Source organism: Rattus rattus, chromosome 8 (genome assembly GCF_011064425.1).
Source record: "Rattus rattus isolate New Zealand chromosome 8, Rrattus_CSIRO_v1, whole genome shotgun sequence".
Lineage (NCBI taxonomy): Eukaryota > Metazoa > Chordata > Mammalia > Rodentia > Muridae > Rattus > Rattus rattus.
Window position 1 is genome coordinate 96,689,384 of NC_046161.1, and position 17,320 is coordinate 96,706,703.

Consider the following 17,320-nt stretch of genomic DNA (forward strand, 5'->3'; position numbering starts at 1 on the left):
TGGGACCCTATGAGGTGGGGTGAAGAGAGGAGGGCGGGGCGGGCGGAGCGGGCGGGGCAGAACGAGCTTCCCCGAGGAGGCGGCCGCCAGCTGTGAGACGCATGGCTCAAGCTTCTACACCAAGTTACCACCACCCGGCACGAAAGTACTTTCCCCTCCAGGAAGAGCCCTCTGCTTCTCCGAGCCAGGCTTCCCGGTGACGTCGTTTCTGGCACTTCCTGTTTCCGCTCGAGGTCTTCCACGCATCTGCGGATCTGCCGATTCTCCCCAGCTCCTACCTGCTGCTGGGGAAATAAGCCGGCCGCCGGGAGGAAGCAGCAGCAGGTGGGTCCGGAGGGCAGGGGCAGCTTGGGATAGGAAGATCTGGGGTTGAGGAATTAGACACTACTTTTTGCACACCTTCCCCCTCCCCTCTGCTTGTATTCCTTGAGCTACTCCGTTAAAGGTCAAGTCATTAGTTTACAATGAGTTCGCCGAGACCACAAGACATGACGATTCAGAATTAAAGTGTTGACATGTTGGCGGAGGTGGATCTGAGGTGAGATAAAAATCAGGCGCAATAATGTAAGCTGACACCAAAACCAAAATGTTCAGGAGGATGCATTTTTATGTGGTATCCTCCCAAAAAATCAAAATGCAAAAATTCCAAGATTGACAGAACTCTCACGAGGCTGGCAATAGCATCGTGCTAAGCTGCATTTGCAGTCTGAGGCGACAGGGAAAACCAGTAATCCCAATCCTACGAGTTGTTAGCCAGATAGGCCAGAATAGGGGGTTGTAAAGAATACTGAGGTTGAAATTGCATACTTAGCATCGTAGAAGCATAAAGCTGGGTTTCTCCTTAGCTCAGACTGTTATCTAGTGTACGGTATACTCAAGACCTGTAACAAGGGTCTACTTATCCATAAGAAAGAAAAGTTGGGTCATTATGTGTCTATGCTGGGACTTAGGACATTGATAAAGGTTGCCATTGTTATAGTTTAGGACTTTTTGCCTTGACCCTCACCAAACACATACTCAGTGTTGTAAAACGGAAACATAACTTCAGTAGCAAAATCTGTAGGTTCCTATAAGGCTAGGAGTAGCCTCCATCATTAACCAAAGACCAAACCCCATGAAACTGAGTTTGTGTCCTGTACTGTACAAGAATAAAATGTTCGGTTAGGTATGTTGACAGCCAATATAGTTTTGTTTCAAAAGCATGTCTCATTTTTGGTCGATGCAATGACTTGGCGCCCCTGTAAGTACTATATTAGAATTCTCTAGAGAAACAGAACTGATAGTAGCAATACACTGGATTTATTAGAGTGGCTTTAAATCTGTGGTCCAACTGGTCCAACAATGGCTGTCTTTTGACAGAAAGTCCAAGAATCTAATAGTTACTCGTTCCATGAGAGTGGATGTCTCAGCTGATCTTCGGTATCCAGTAGAATTATGAAGTAGGCTTTAATGCCAGTGAAGGAATGGAGTTGCCAGAGAGAGTTAGAGCAAGCTGACAAAGAGCAAGAGCTTCCATTATCTCTATATGTGCTGCCATGAGAAGGTGTGGCCTAGATTTAAGGTGTGTCTTCCACCTCCAATAATCCAATCAAGAAAAGGCCCTCAGTGGGCTAGCCAGCACCTCGGGTCTTGGTTGATTCTAGATATACTCAAATTGACAACCGAGAAGAGCCATCCAAAGGACCATCGATTGAAATTGGTTTTCTCATTGTTTCAACAGGGGGTTCTGCCAGTCACCATGGGTATCCGGGGACTTATGAGTTTTGTGGAAGATTATAGTAATGAATTCTTCGTTGATTTGAAATTGCGGGACACAAAAATTATCATTGATGGCTATTCTCTTTTCCACCGACTTTGCTTCAATTCGAACTTGGAGCTCAGGTATGGAGGGGACTATGATTCGTTTGCAGATGTTGTACAGAAATTCTTTGAATCACTGTTTGCTTGTCATATTTGCCCGTATGTTGTATTAGATGGAGGATGTGACATTACAGATAAAAAGCTGACAACTTTGAAGGATCGAGCTAGAGAGAAGATCCAAGCAGCCCATTCCCTTTCTGTTGGTGGGGGTGGGAATGTGTGTCCCTTACTCATCCGAGAAGTGTTCATACAGGTTTTGATCAGGCTTAAGGTCTGTTTTGTCCAGAGCTTTTCAGAAGCAGATCGGGACATTATGACACTTGCCAATCACTGGAATTGTCCTGTGCTATCATCAGATAGTGACTTTTGCATTTTTGACCTAAAAAGTGGGTTTTGCCCGCTGAATAGCTTTCAGTGGAGAAATCTGAACACTATTAAGGATACACAAGATTACTATATTCCTGCCAAAAGCTTTTCCCTTGATGCATTCTGCCATTACTTCAACAACATGAACAAGGCTCTACTGCCTCTCTTTGCGGTGCTATGTGGGAACGACCATGTTAATCTGCCCATCATGGAGACATTCATAAGTAAAGTACGTCTACCCTTTAGTTCTAAGGGGAGGAGATATCACCGAGTTCTGGGACTTCTGAACTGGTTGTCTAATTTTGATGACCCCACGGAAGCACTAGATAACGTTCTAAAGTCTCTCCCCAAAAAGAGTCGAGAGACTGTTCAGGAACTTCTCTGCTGTTCTATGGAAGAGTACCAGCAGTCCCAGGTGAAGCTGCAGGATTTTTTCCAGTATGGGACTTACATCTGTACAGATGCCTTGAATCTGGGTTTACCAGGGTGGGTACTAGCAGCTCTGGCCAAAGCCCAGCTACCACCTTTCATCAGTGATGCTTTGGTGCTCCGAAGGACCTTTCTTCATACACAAGTAGAAAATATGCAGCAACCAAATGCCCACAGAGTATCTCAGCCCATCCGGCAAATCATCTATGGACTCCTTTTGAATGCCCCATCACATCCAGAAGATAAATCTCAGAATACATTGCCTTCCCAGCTTCTGGCTTTCAATGAAGTGGAAAGAATTAAAACAAATATCAAAACATCAACTGTTTATGTGAAACAACTGCTCAAGGATCACTGTGACTTGAGCAAATTGGCTGAGGTAAGTTTGTAAGACTAATAAAATTCTTAGAAATTTCTTTATAAGTTGCCTTCATATGTGCTGTCTCTCTTAATATAAGACGTTGGTTGCCATCATGCCTTCATGTTGTGTGTGAAGGCTAGACCTCCAGTGAACTAGGTAATCTCATACTTAGCTAGTGTCAGTACTAACTCAAACCTAGCACTTAGTACTAAATATGCTATTTCCAGAGTTCTAAAGTAAGCTGTTTCCTTTGTAGTTAATATACTATACTGATCCCATCTAGGAGTATGTAATTTTAAAAACAATGGGGGTGGGGTGTTGAACTATAAAAGAATTGTGCACATAGGCACTTGATGTGGTCATAACAGCATCTTAGATCAGGGTTCAGTTAAGATTAGTACTGATGTGTCCATCCGTCTACAGGTTTTGTTTTTATTAATGAGGCCCTCCTTTTATGCTTTGGGCTTGTAGGATCATGTTGACTTATTAAACCGGTCCTTAAGAGCATGACTTAGCCTACCTTAGTGTTGCTTAAGTCTGAGTAACAGTAAGATCAGCTGTCATTTCAAGGAAGAAAATGTCCTTGGGGATCCCGGTGTTGCCTTTGCTTCTGATTATATGTAAATATATTAAGAACAACAGATATGAAACTTTGTGAGAATTCAATTAAACATACAAATTAAATGTAAATGAATTTATAAAGTCAGTGGTAATGCCAGTTGGATGTTTGTTTAGCTCCAACTAAATGTTTATTCTTAGACTCAGGTCATTGGTGCCAGCTAACTTGAGGATTAAGGACAGCAGCCATTTTTCCTATAGGGATGATCAAACCTTCCTTGCCTCCACTTTATTCCCCAAGGAAACATGATAATGATTTTCACTTCCTATGAACTGGGAAAGGTGGAGTTGCTCCTGGGATCTAGTTGGGTAAGGCAAGGATGCCACTAAGCTTCTTAGAATGCAGATTGGCACCCCACAGTAGAGAACTGTGTGACCCAGAATGCCCAGTGCGCATTTTTAGCCTCTCTACTAGTGACAGCATAGACGCAAGGTAAGGAGATTCCTAAGTGGGTGTCAGAAGCATCCTTGGCATTAGGAAGTAACTACTAAGAGTTACTCATCTTCAGAGAGTGATGAGAATGTTCTGGAATTAATAATGGCTGTGGAAGCTTGTAAATTGATAAAACCATTGAATTTTGTATTTCAAAGGGGAGTTTTTGTTTTTGTTTTGCTATGGTTTATGTTTCAAAGAAAGCAGAGTTTCAGTTAAAAAAAAAAAAAAGTCTTCTCCCCTGGATCCAATCTGTACTTTTCCACCAGGAATCTCTTATGCAGTGTACTTATGAGACTCATAACTCATTCTTTTCTCTCTGCTGTAAGACCATTGCATTGTGGGAATGAACATGCCATAGATGACTTTCTGCTGGATTGTTTTCAGTTGTGCTGTTCTACTTCCATGATCATGGTGGCACACATCTATGTTAATAAGAACATGTTTCTCTTGCACATAATGTGGAATTGCTGGGACAGAAGAGAGGGACACCGTGCTTAGCAGTCAAGTCCTGCCAAAACATCTTGACAGTGGACTCACTACCATTCATTCCCACCAGCAGCGCAGGACAGTGCTTTTTCCCCTGTCTTTGTCAGTACTAGAGTTTACGAGCCTGGGAAATATTCTGGCTGTTCTTGTGTGCAAAGATCATCTTAGTCACTTGGGTAGGCAATTTTCCATTTCTCTAATGACTTGCTCATTATGCTCGTTAGCCGTTTGGATATTCTATGTGAAGTCTTTATTCAGTATTTTGCCTGTCATTCTGGGCTTCTTGCCTACTGATCATTTGTTTTGATTTGTGGCCAGGACCTCCCATTCTAATTTTCACTGTAGTATATTTTAGTAAACAATTTTAGTGTAGTCATTTAAATCTTGATTACTTATGGTTACCTTGTTATGATCTGTTTTGGAAATTACTACCTACTCCCAAGATCATGAAAACAATTAAGTTTTTCTTCCACATCTACACACTCTGTCCAGAAGGAGCGGGGTGTGAGATAGGGAATCAGGCCACGTTTTCCCCTCTGCAATCCAATCCAATCGATGAGACGTAGCAAGCTGATGGTATTCCTTGATGAGTGATAACGTGTTCCCAGCATTTAGTTGTATTTGGAGGAAATTTTCATACACTTTGCACCACAGTGTATCATTTGGCTTGCCTTTGGCATGTGTTAATCAGTTCTCAGCTCAATGCTTTTAAGCTCTAATTAGCCCGTAATTCTAAGTGATGCCAGGTGCAAATGTATTTCCAGACACAAATGCAGGTTCAAGTACAGGAACTTTGTGATCATTCCTGCTTTTAGCAGGATGCAGAAGTAATACTTTCAGCTGTGTGACTTACAAATTGGCTCATTTAATTCCCACCAAAACCAAATGTTATGGTCCTATCTGGGCCGGGGAGAGAAGGCACTGAGGACTGAGGAGTTGAAGAAAACATCTTGTGCCACTCCAACACATAAGGTTCATTTTACAGATGATCAGACTAGGAAAACCCTCAGGAACTAACCCAAAGCCACAGTTACTGAGGGCAGAAACTCTGGTGTGAAATCCCAAACTGCTTTGTTCATAGAAGGTATAACTTGAAGTTTAGGTGTGGTTTTACTTAACATGTGAGGCCTACTTCTAGGACAGGTTGTTGCTATACTAGGAAGAACTTTGCTTGCTTCTAATTAGAAAATTTTCTAACAACATTAAATTACAGAAACTCTTTAGTCAGTGTACTATTCAGAGGCCTCAGACATCAGTGATGTAACTATTTCATCAAGTATGATGTTTGGGTTTGAGTTAACATTTCTCTTCATCAGTCAGCCACACCATACTACCGCCTGTTACGTGGTGAGAATGTAGCCCCTTGTCTCATCCTCTCCAACCGGGGGGTTTGGGGGATATTTCCCTAACTGCATAGAAACACTAGGAGGACAACTCTTTTCTTAAACGTTTATCAAAGTGTGGCCTGTGAGGTACATCTTGAGATTCATTCAAGTAAAATTCAACAAGCAGCTCAAAGCTCTCATGGCTGTTTCCTTTTCAGCTTACGTTTGAAGTCCCTTCTAATGTAAAGAGTGGGGAAGTAAGTGGACTGTGGACTGCAGGCACAGTACAGGGAGTCATTGCCTGCCTTGAATGTGTTCCTCACTCACAAGCAGCCACATGCAACAGGGATTTGTAATTTATTTTGTGGAGGTGATCAGTTAGTGCATCTGAACGTGTAACCTAATCTACACTAGCAGGTAAGGGCAGGCTTCGTGTAGACCTTTATGGAGTATGTGGGCTCTGGTTCAAATGCAAGTTCTCAATCAAAATGAAGGGGTCAAGACCTCAGCGCTGAATTTCTAGCAAGTTTCCTAAGAGATGTATGTACTGAATATGCTGCCTGCCTTTACAGAGGGAGGAGGCAGAAACACAAGGAAAGAATGTTTAGACGGTATACAGGGGACATTCTTTCAAAAATCCAAACATTAAGTTCCACAGCTGTTAAATCTCACGTTATTAAACAGTACCCTAATTTGCAGACTGTTTGATGTTTTCAGCTCCCCTTGTCTAGACGGCAGATGCTTCTGTTAGAAGCCCTGAAGGTCAAACAGGTTGTCCTGGAGTCCATCCCTACTTCTCTGAAGTTGCCCATTGCTGTGACTTGTTACTGGTTGCAGTCCACAGAGGCCAAGGCAAAGCTCCATCATCTGCAGGCCCTACTGCTGGGGATGCTGAGGGAGCCCTTGCATGCCATCATCAACAGCCCTGGTAGGTCCTAGAAACCCAGGAGTGTTCTGTCAAGTTGTGTATAAACTGTACGTCCTCAAGAACTCACACAAACAAAAAACAATCGACCCTCATGACAGCAGAACTTAGATGTGAATATGACGGTGCCAAAATGCCCTTCGTCAATGTTCCTAATAGTTATGTTCTTAGTAACTGGACTTAGTGCCAGGAGCTTGGCTTCAGATACAGAGCTGGCATGTGCTAGTGCTGCCTAAGTCCGTCTGCTCTGAGGTACCTGCTGCTGCAGTTTGTGAGGTGGGGCAGTGCCGCCGGTTGTACTCTGTAGTTCATTCTGCTAACCCATCACCAACAGCAGCACAGTAAACTTACTCAACTTTTCCAGACATGAAATCTCGCAGCATTTCCAACCACTCGCATTCTTGCTCATTGGTTTCTATTTTTCTTTAAGGCTATTAAGTTTCAATATGTAATGATAGAAAATAATAAAAACACGTTTCCACTAAATAATAATCTGAGTGAGTTTTGTTTGCATTTAAATATTAGGTAAAATAAATGAAACATTGGAACATGTTAGTTCTTTATTACACCTTTCTCCTTAAAAGACTGTCACTATATAACAGTTCTAACATGATAGCTGTTAGCCACAGCTACATGTGGCTATTTTAAGTTAAAATCAAATAGAAATCTGAGCTTTTTGTAGTAGTCATAATTCAAGCACGTGGCAACCTTGTGTGGGCACATGACACTGTGTATAGAGACAAAACATTCTCACCGTGGCAATAGTTCTAGATAGCCCTAGCCTGGTGAATTCTCTAAGAATGAAATACCATGGACTCAAAACATCTCTAGTACTCAAGCTTATCTGATAGAAGCTATCAGAGGGACCGGACCATTGGTATATATAACAATTAACACGTGAGTCAGGCCCATGGCTTTAAGAACAGTTTGAAGCTATGTTGTTTTAAGAAATATAGACATTCCCATAGCATGAGTCCATTAAGATTTTACGTGAGTCCTATAGAAGGGGCATGTCTGTTTGTTTTCTTTTAGGAAATGTGGACCCCGCACCCAGGCAGGCTCAGTGCCTTGCTTCCCGCTATTTGTGAAAGGTGGGCCTCCTTTTTATTACTTTGGAGTTGGTCCCAATGTTATTTTGTGCACTTCTGCTCAAACTTGCAGAAGCTGCATTTCTTCAGGTTGTTGCTTCTGCCCCTTCTCTTACATAGAGAAGCAATGCATTTGTCAAACGATTCATAGTTGTTTTCCTCCTGTAAAACAGGCAAAATGTGCGCTGGACCTATGAGCTGTCTTTAAACAAGTGTGCTGGTGACAGTAATGAGCAGTAAGAACAGTGAAGAGAGAATGGTGTTTAGTGTCATTATTTTCATAGACTCGGATCCTAGACAATGTACATACAGACTTGTTTAAGGTCAGGTAGCATACTGTGGGAGAGATCTTATTTTAAGGAAAAATCAGTAACTTTGGGTTGAATAAAGTCAAAAGGGACCTTCAGTGTATGGAAGACATTTATGAAACCAGAAAAGAAAAGCGACCAGTTTTCACACTGTCTTTGTGGCTTTGATGATGGAATGTGGGGAAGGGCAAACTGATGCAGTGTCTGGAAACGCTGCCTTTGGGTTGTTTTACGTAGATAGTGAAGATCCACGGAGAGGTGGTGCCAAGATGTTGTATGAAGAATTACAACAGGTGAAGGCAGCCATGCGGCCGGGTCCCAGATTGGATTTAGACACAGCCCACGTCTTCTGTCAGTGGCAGTCCTGTCTCCAGATGGGCTTGTATCTCAATCAGCTGCTGTCCACTCCTCTGCCAGAGCCAAACCTAACTTGGTAAGCACCGTGGGAAGCATTAGTTCAGATGGGAACAATACAAAGATTTCAAACATAGTTTAAGGGTTAAAACAAGGTGCTTTAAAAATAATCAGTGTTACTATGCTCCATCTCAGAAACTCTTATAGCTAAAACTCAGGAGGCAAGGGAAATACTTCCAGTTTCGAATTTTTTTAAAATTGTTAGTATATTTTTCTCCTACTTTACCCCTAGGTACATTTTGTTACTGGTGTGTGTGTGTGTGTGTGTGTGCGTGTGTGTGCGTGTGTGCGTGTGTGTGTATTTTTCTTACCATTTGGTATTAGCTCATAGTTATCAAAGGCCTACTCCATGCAAAGATGCAATAAACCAAAACAAAATCTCTATTCACTTTCCCGTGGATTCTGTCTTGTCAGGCAGTATAGGAAGAAGGGAGCTAAGCCTGTATGCCAGAGTTTAACTCAGATAGACACGGTCCCCTGGAAAAGTGATAATGAGAATGGGTTAGTCATCTTGGTAATTGTCTATCCAGGAGTACTAGGGGGAAAGAAAGATAGAAGGCAATGGCTAGAAAACAGGATTTAAGATCGTATACAAGCTCCATCGATAGTCCATGTGTACTCTTCAAGCATGAGCTCCAGAGCTTGGCATATCTAATGAGTGAAGATGCGTGGCACTGTAAACTTATGCTTGCTTTTGTGGCACTAGGGACTGAACCAGGGCTTTATGCATGTCAGGTAAACATTCGCCCACTGAGCTATAAACCCAGCCTTACTTTTGTTAATGTTTCTCTGGACCTCATATCTGAGATAACACAAAAACCCTCCACCAAGAGTGATAAACTGGCTTTTGCCCTTTGGTCTGTTTTCTCCCTTTCCTTTGATAATTTTGATAAAATCTGTTAATTCTTAACAGACCCCTCTCTGGGTATGGCGTGCCACAGTTCCTTCACAACAAAGCAGGACTGACTTTCAGATCACTTGGGTTTGTTCTAATGTTTTCTATAAGATTACTGTTGCATCTCAGCATAATCAAGACTTCTCTTTTCTTTTTTTTTTTTTTTTTTTTTATCGAGCTGGGGACTGAACTCAGGGCCTTGCGCATGCTAGGCAAGCGCTCTACCACTGAGCTAAATCCCCAACCCCATCAAGACTACTCAAATGCTGATTTTATATTCGTTAAATAAATCCTATATATACTGGTAGCCAAAGTTTACCGGATCGATCAGTTATGGCCATGAGTCATACTGAATTTAGGGGTTCTAGTTAATCTCATTTTACATTTGTGTAGTGGGAATTTTATTCCAAATGAATGACCATACAGATGATGCCATTAGAATTTTTTATATTGTATTAAGCGCTGCCTTTTTGGTTTGTCTTAAATTCCTTTTCTTGGAAGCCTGTTCAGCCCCAGGCTAGCATCATCACAAGGCTTTTTGTCACCAGCCAAGGTAATCCCTTTAGCTTCTCGGTTCCAGTAAGTGATATGATGATTCTCTAGAAGCAGCAAGCTCAGTGTTTGCATATGCTACAGTGTTCATCTGGGTTGTCCGACTGCACCAATCTGATGCTTTTAAATCATGTTCTCCCACTCAACAGGTTGTACAATGGAAGCCTGGTCCACAGACTCTGCCAGCAACTGCTAGCATCTTGTTCTGCAGAAAGCCTCCTGAGCATATGTCCTGAGGCAAGGCAACTTTATGAACATCTGTTCAGTGCCACAAGATCGTATGCCCCAGCTGAACTGTTTTTACCAAAAGCTACATCAAAATCAAAAAAAAGGAGGCAGAAGAAGAAGATTGCCAGCCTGGGAACCACTTCAGACACCAAGCACTGGTATGACAGAAGCAACCGGTTTAGTCTGTTAGTGCTTGAAAGCTCGGAGGAACATGTAGAGAACGCAGAGCTTGAATAAACAGTGTGTAGTACACAAATGTCTCTTACCTCCCTCGAAGCTAATTTTCTTTAGGACTAACCTATTTTGAGATATTCTGAATTCTAAGATATTTTATACTGTACTTTTAATACAACCTGATTTAAGAAATGTCTGTATCTATCTGTATGTGTGTTGGGGACAGAGAGCCATGGTACTTGTGTAGCAGTCAGAGAACTTGTGAGAGTTGGTTCTGATCCTGCCATGTGGGCCTCAGGGATCATATTCAGTACCCGCACCTCCTGAGCCATCTCACTGGCTCTGAATCATCTGCGTTTCTTCAGTGTGCTTTTACTCCTCATGGTTCTCTTCAGCAAATGGTAATATTTTCTAGCCTTTATGTTACACTAACAACCAACTATATTCATAATAATTTGCCATAAAATCCAGTAATAATCATTTTATTAAAAAAGGTTTTAGGGGTTGTTTGTTTGTTTGTTTTTGAGTTTTAAAAGTCTGTGTCATAAAAAAAGTCAGGAGTTTCTGAGAGAAAGTTAGAAATGTGGTAAGTTAGCCTACACATGGTTGTTAAATACATGTCTTAGAGCATGTTGTAACTATTAAATACATGTCATAGAGTGTGTTGTAACTGTTAAATACATGTCATAGTGTGTTGTAACTGTTAAATACATGTCTTAGAGCGTGTTGTGACTGTTAAATACATGTCTTAGAGTGTGCTGTGACTGTTAAATACATGTCTTAGAGCGTGTTGTGACTGTTAAATACATGTCTTAGAGCATGTGTAACTGTTAAATACATGTCATAGAGTGTGCTGTGACTGTTAAATACATGTCTTAGAGCGTGTTGTGACTGTTAAATACATGTCTTAGAGCGTGTTGTGACTGTTAAGTACATGTCTTAGAGCGTGTTGTGACTGTTAAATACATGTCATAGAGCGTGTTGTGACTGTTAAATACATGTCTTAGAGCGTGTTGTGACTGTTAAATACATGTCTTAGAGCGTGTTGTGACTGTTAAGTACATGTCTTAGAGCGTGTTGTGACTGTTAAGTACATGTCTTAGAGCGTGTTGTGAATGTTAAATACATGTCTTAGAGCATGTTGTGACTGTTAACAGCCCCAAACATAAACAGCATTCTGAGCTGATCATCTAGAGCAGAAGAGAAATGGAAATCTGAGATGAATACTAGACTACAAGTCTTCCACATGCTGGGTTTTGAGAAGGACTCCAACACTTCACTTTGATTTTGCTGTGCTAAGCAAGCATTCTACTAAGGTGAACCCTTAGCTACTAGCCAGCATTCTATAGATCAATTAGGTTAGAAAATAGCAGATAAAACACTTCCTATTTAGTGGTTGTGAAAATGTGTATCTTCCTATAGCCAAAACTATAGGGTGTGATGACACATCCCTATAATCCAGAAATCAGTGGGCTGAGACAGGAAGATTGGAAGTTTGAGGTCACCTCGGGTAACATTTTAAGCTTTGTCTTAAGAATCCACAATGTTCGAGAGGTCCTATTTTAAAATTACTAATAAGCAAAAAGTTCATAAAGGAGCTGCCTAGTTATGAAGCTCGCTCAGGTAAGCAAGAATGAGCAAGTGGGATGAGCACAGTGGGTCACGTCCCAAAGTGTAGCCGAACTTGCACAGCTGTGGTTCCTAACCACTCATCTTAATGATGGCTGAGCCAGCCCATCTGTAGTTCTTAACAGTTGGCAATTTTCTTGTTGATCTGGTGCTGCTGTGTATTCAAATGCTAAATTCTCTACCCCAAGATCTACTTGTCCCAAGTCTACTGATTTCTTATGTATACCAGTTTTTGTTGTGCACACTTTGTTCCCCAATTTAAAACTATTAGTTAAATAAAAATGGCCCCAGCCAGTTACTGGAGGGAAGGGAGGTAGGTGGCTTTTCAGTTACCTGGCTGAGGGCACCCCACAGGTTATCTACCTAGCAGGCTTCAGCAGACAGTAAAGACACTCGACTCCCAAGAGCCACACTTGCTTAAGCTGCTTGGGGAAAGGCACACACTGAGATAATGAGAGCATTTTATCCACACTCTGCCAAATACGAACACCAGACTTGACTGCTGCATACTGAGACAGAAGTCACCAAGAGGCAAATCAGAGGAAGAGTCACTACATGTGACTTTTGGCCTGGCCTTTCTTTTCCTCCTTCTAATTTCCTTTGTCTCACTAACCTTTTAAGATTAAAAAAAAAAAAACACAGGTCTAGGAGGCAACAAGAAACCTCAGTAAGCAGAGTGCGGTGAGTTCCACATTTCCAAAGTCTACTATCCTGTGTTTTCAATCAAGATGTGCTCTTTCTGATTCCATTCTAGCAAATAAAATCTCACCTGAGGCTTTGGACACGTCAATCTTCAATTAGTAGTTCAAGTAACAAAAGGAGTTCTGGACAGCTAAGATGATTAAATCTTGGGGTAAAACTGGAGAGAGAAAACCATTTACTGTAATAGAATCATGCTCTGTATTTAGCGGTGGTAAAATTATACTGGATATGTATTTTTTGCAAGTTATTTTCAATAACCAAGACCTTGAACGTTCACTCATATGTAAATATAATCTCTAACCTTTTCTGGGCCAGTTGGTCATGGAAAAAAAGGACTCACATGAACCTTAGTATTTCAACTTGAATTCCTAATTTAATTATACTTTTAGAAGACCTTTACTACCTACATGGCCTTACCTTTTTGTTCATAAAAACAAAGAGTCAATGATTCCATCTCAGTTGTGCTGCCTGTGAAATAGAATTGCTACTCCAAATGACTGAATGAAGTCAAAATAATGTGCCTGTAGGTGTTTAGTACCCATATTCCAACATGGTAAGCCTTGCCTGGCACTAAACTGTGATTAAATACCCATTACTGTGACACCTGTACATGCAAAAGAGCAAAGCAAGGAACAAAAGGTGAGTGCCAAGCAGTAGAAAAGGGCACCATGAGGTAAGCAGGGCTGTGAGAGCTAAGGGCAGATTCTGCAAAGGCAGTCAAGATAATCAGAGATGGGGTTGGGGATTTAGCTCAGTGGTAGAGCGCTTGCCTAGGAAGCGCAAGGCCCTGGGTTCGGTCCCCACTCCGAAAAAAAAGAACCAAAAAAATAAATAAATAATCAGAGATGGTTGAGAAGGCCAATGTGAGAATTGTTACAGGAATTTAAAGTTGTCATGTTGAAGTCATGATAGAAACAATGGTCAAATGCATGTAATTTGGATTATATACAATGTCAGCAGATGAATTTGCTATTAAAAAACAATGTAGATACTAGGTTGAGGCAACAGCTTGTCTGAAAGCCTAAGAATCTATTCAATTCCCAGATCCCCATGTTTTTATTAAAAACATTCTTTTAATACCCTCTTGCCTGGTCTCAAAAAGGTAAACATTAAAAAGGAAGAGCCGAAATCTAGGAATAGGAACATCCCCAAACCTAGGTTTCTAGGGACAGAGTACTGTAGGTCTGCTAGCATCCAGACTCCCACAGTGTCAGCAGACAAATGCAAGCTGGGGAGATGGCTCAGTGAAGAAAGTGCATGGTGCACATGTGTGAAGACCGAAGTTCCCCAGAACCCATATGAAAGTGGAGCACGGCTGTACAGGTGTAACTCTGGTGCTCAGAAAGTGAAGGCAAGTAGATCCTGGGGGACTCGGGGTTAGCCAGTGAACTCGAGACTCAAAGAACCTGTCCCCAAAAAAAGGGAGCATGACAGCAGAAGGTCTCCCATGTCAACCCTGGCCTCAACAAAACGCATGGAGAGTTGCATACACAGTTAAGGTGCACATACATACACAAAGCCAGCCATACTATGTTTGCTTACAATTTCACACATGGGAAGGTGCAGAGAAGCAGACCCCTGAGTTCACTAGTTGGCCATTGTAGCCTTCTTCGTGAGCTCTGAGTCAGTGAGGGACCGTTAGACCAAGTGAGGAATGACAGCTGAGGATAATCTCTGGTCTCCACAGAACACATGCCTGTGTGAGAAGCAGCTTCTCACATCTTCCCTTACACTATCTCTACACAACCAGCCATGTAATCATAACCTGTCCCGTATGGCTTCCTGAATAATGGCTTACAGGCCTCGCTCGCTGGCCTCATCCATACTCTGACTAGGACATGTAGACTTAACAAACAGGAGCTAACTGGGCAAGGCACAGCATTTTTTATGGCCAAGAGATGGCATCAAAATGCCACTGCTCACTTTCCAACAGGAAAGCATTAGAATGTATTTTTTTAAAAGTGTTTCTAAAACAAGCATTTTGTCAGAGTTCTGATGCTAAAAATAAACCATCCAATAAAAGTTGTTTTGCCTAACTTCTGGCTAGGATTATCAACGAAGGTGACTTGGATTTGAATTTCTAAGATTTTCTAGAATATGAAACCTTATATCCTGCCCCCTCAATATAATAACAATCTTTTCCCTTGACAACAGAACCATCACAAATGTACACCTTCCCCTTTCCAGCCAACTATAGCCATCTGTTTCTGCTGGTTTCTTAAAATACAGGAGAAATCTGTAAAACTAAAGTTAATGAACACTGTCCCAAGACTGAACATAGTGCTGCAGCGCTGTGAGGGGGGGCAAAAGGGCGTGGCCATAACAAGAAACAGAGCTCTATTTTCCTGCCACAACTCATTGTCAAAGCACATCGGTGCTCTCTAATGTTAGTCCCATATGCCCATCACACCGCCAACTATATAGGGCTCTCTGATTCATAGTCACGCATTCATTCATTCACTCATTCTGTCCCGCTCACCTACTGAGAATCTAACTACAAATACCAAAAAAAGGCGATGGTTCAGATCAGTGTTCTAGTTGATGGCCTTACAAGACTCCATTTGAAAGCTCTGGAGCAAAGGAAACTACAAGGTTCCTAGTGCTACCTTTTTAATGTATCTACCTGTCTGTTTGCTGATTGTTAACTGTGTCAAACATCTTCCATTCCTTTCTGTCAAGTTGAGCTCTGTTACATTTATTTATTACTTGTATATGAGTATGCACATGAGCACAGGGGCATGCGAGGGGGTCAGAAAACATCTTTGGAAGTTGGCCCTCTTTCCAGCATGTGGGTTGTTCTTCAGGAGTAGAGAAGCAAGGCAAGCTCCTTTGCCCACAGAGCCTTCTCACCAGCCCACTCCCTTTATTAGTTGTTTCTGTAAACCCCAAAGATACCATGAGCTTCTCATTTCCAATGAGCCTGAGTCTCACTAAGACCTCCTCAGCTTGTGTTACTTACTGTCTCAGCAGCTCAAAATCCTTACCTTCCAGCATGCCACAGTTAAACTCTTCTGCCGTCCCCATCTCCAGCCCAACTACTAGCTGCTTCAGACACCCACAGCCTTGCCAACAGAAATGCTGTGGGCTTCGATGTTCCTTCTACTTCCCACCAAGCCCTCTGTGAACACCCTGCTGTTCAGGGGCAAAGGCTCACTGCCTTTTGGCTAGAGCTTCACTACTGAAGGACTTAGTTAAATGCTACTAGTCCTAGGAAGGGTCTTTGACAACTTCCTCCCACAAAGTCATTTCTCTCCTCCATTCACTGTAGTATTTTAGATGGTGTATCTCAAACTGGACTCCAGTGTGAGAACTAAAAGCTTCCTAGAGCAGGATACGTATTTATAGACCTAACACTATAACAATGTTTACAAAAAACTGTCTGCTAGATCAGCCCTCATCTATTATCAGCAATAACCAGCTCTGACAACTACAAACCGAAGTCAGGCCATCAAACCTGAGTCTAACGAAGTCAGCAGTCACGTCAGCCAACTGACAATCAGGATGTGTGGCTGTTCTGCCACAGACCAAATGGGATTAACAGTCTGTATCTTACTGTAATGCACACACACCACTTGCTATTTATTCAGATCACAGAGGTTAGTCTAAAAGCCACTGCAAAGATTTTCAAATGCCAAAGCCAACTGTGTGCTATAGTTATTTTAATATATATACTTTCTAAATAAATATACAAAGATCACTGTAACACTGATAAAATAGCTTTTTAACAGTTTTATCATCTGCTTTTCCTGTTCAAGAAGTGAGGAAGGGCAAGAATGTCATTGTATTCCCAGTACACTCAGGGACTAAATAAAATTTAGGTGAAAATATAATCAATTCATCTCCTTTCTTGGATGAGTCATTGGGAGCCAAATAAGCTGCACAGAAATCCCCAGGACAGAGGCGGAAAAGCAGTGTAATGTTAATTAATTCACAAATGGGACAGTTACTACTGTTACCAATTCATTTCAGTGAGAAACCATTTTAAGTCTCAACAGAACTCAATTTACTTACACACTACACAGAGAGATCCAAATTTAAAGCAATTTCTGAAGAACTGCCATTGTAGCGGAATGGTGAGTGAGTGTAAGATGTGGTAAACAGCATGTCCTGTCCTCACGCAGAAAGTTGATGCAGCTGGAAAACTATATTCTAAGGGAGGCTGCTCCCTGGGCTGTAGGACTTCACTGTTCCTTCCCCTCAGGATGGCACAGTGTCCAGCACACCTCTGCTCATCTTTTAGCATTTGAGAGTTATCTACCTGACTGGTGAATTTATCTCAAGATCATCTCTTTTCTTCTTTGATGTTTACCTCCTATGCAATCAAATAACTTAAAGAAGTAGTCCTCATGGAAGGAAAAATCAGAGGGAGCAGCCAGCGGGAAGTCCTAGGCCGAGGAGACTGAGTGGAGCCTAACCCTTGGATGGCCCGTCCTAATCTGCACTAATAGGATTTGGAGAACTGAACTCTGGGTCTGTATTACATATTTTTTCAAGACTATAAAACTTTACAATTCGGCATCTACA

General features: G+C 41.8%; 1 protein-coding gene across 9 annotated transcripts; it reads left to right on the forward strand.

Moving 5' to 3' along the window:
- The first annotated feature begins 131 nt into the window (after positions 1-131).
- Positions 132-17,274, forward strand: Aste1 (asteroid homolog 1). 9 transcript variants are annotated; one of them, XM_032910430.1, is made up of 5 exons: positions 132-324; positions 1,721-3,034; positions 6,599-6,809; positions 8,440-8,635; positions 10,213-10,657. In XM_032910430.1, exons 2-5 carry the CDS (start codon positions 1,739-1,741, stop codon positions 10,526-10,528), a joined length of 2,019 nt encoding a protein of 672 aa, XP_032766321.1. In that variant the 5' UTR covers positions 132-324; positions 1,721-1,738; the 3' UTR covers positions 10,529-10,657. The 9 variants fall into 9 exon arrangements, with proteins under 9 accessions (XP_032766321.1, XP_032766322.1, XP_032766327.1 ...); XM_032910436.1 differs by lacking the exon at positions 132-324 and having other exon boundaries at positions 1,441-1,881; positions 1,974-3,034; positions 6,599-6,813; positions 8,444-8,635; XM_032910428.1 differs by lacking the exon at positions 132-324 and adding an exon at positions 17,106-17,274 and having other exon boundaries at positions 1,442-3,034; positions 10,213-10,449.
- Positions 17,275-17,320: the final 46 nt, after the last annotated feature.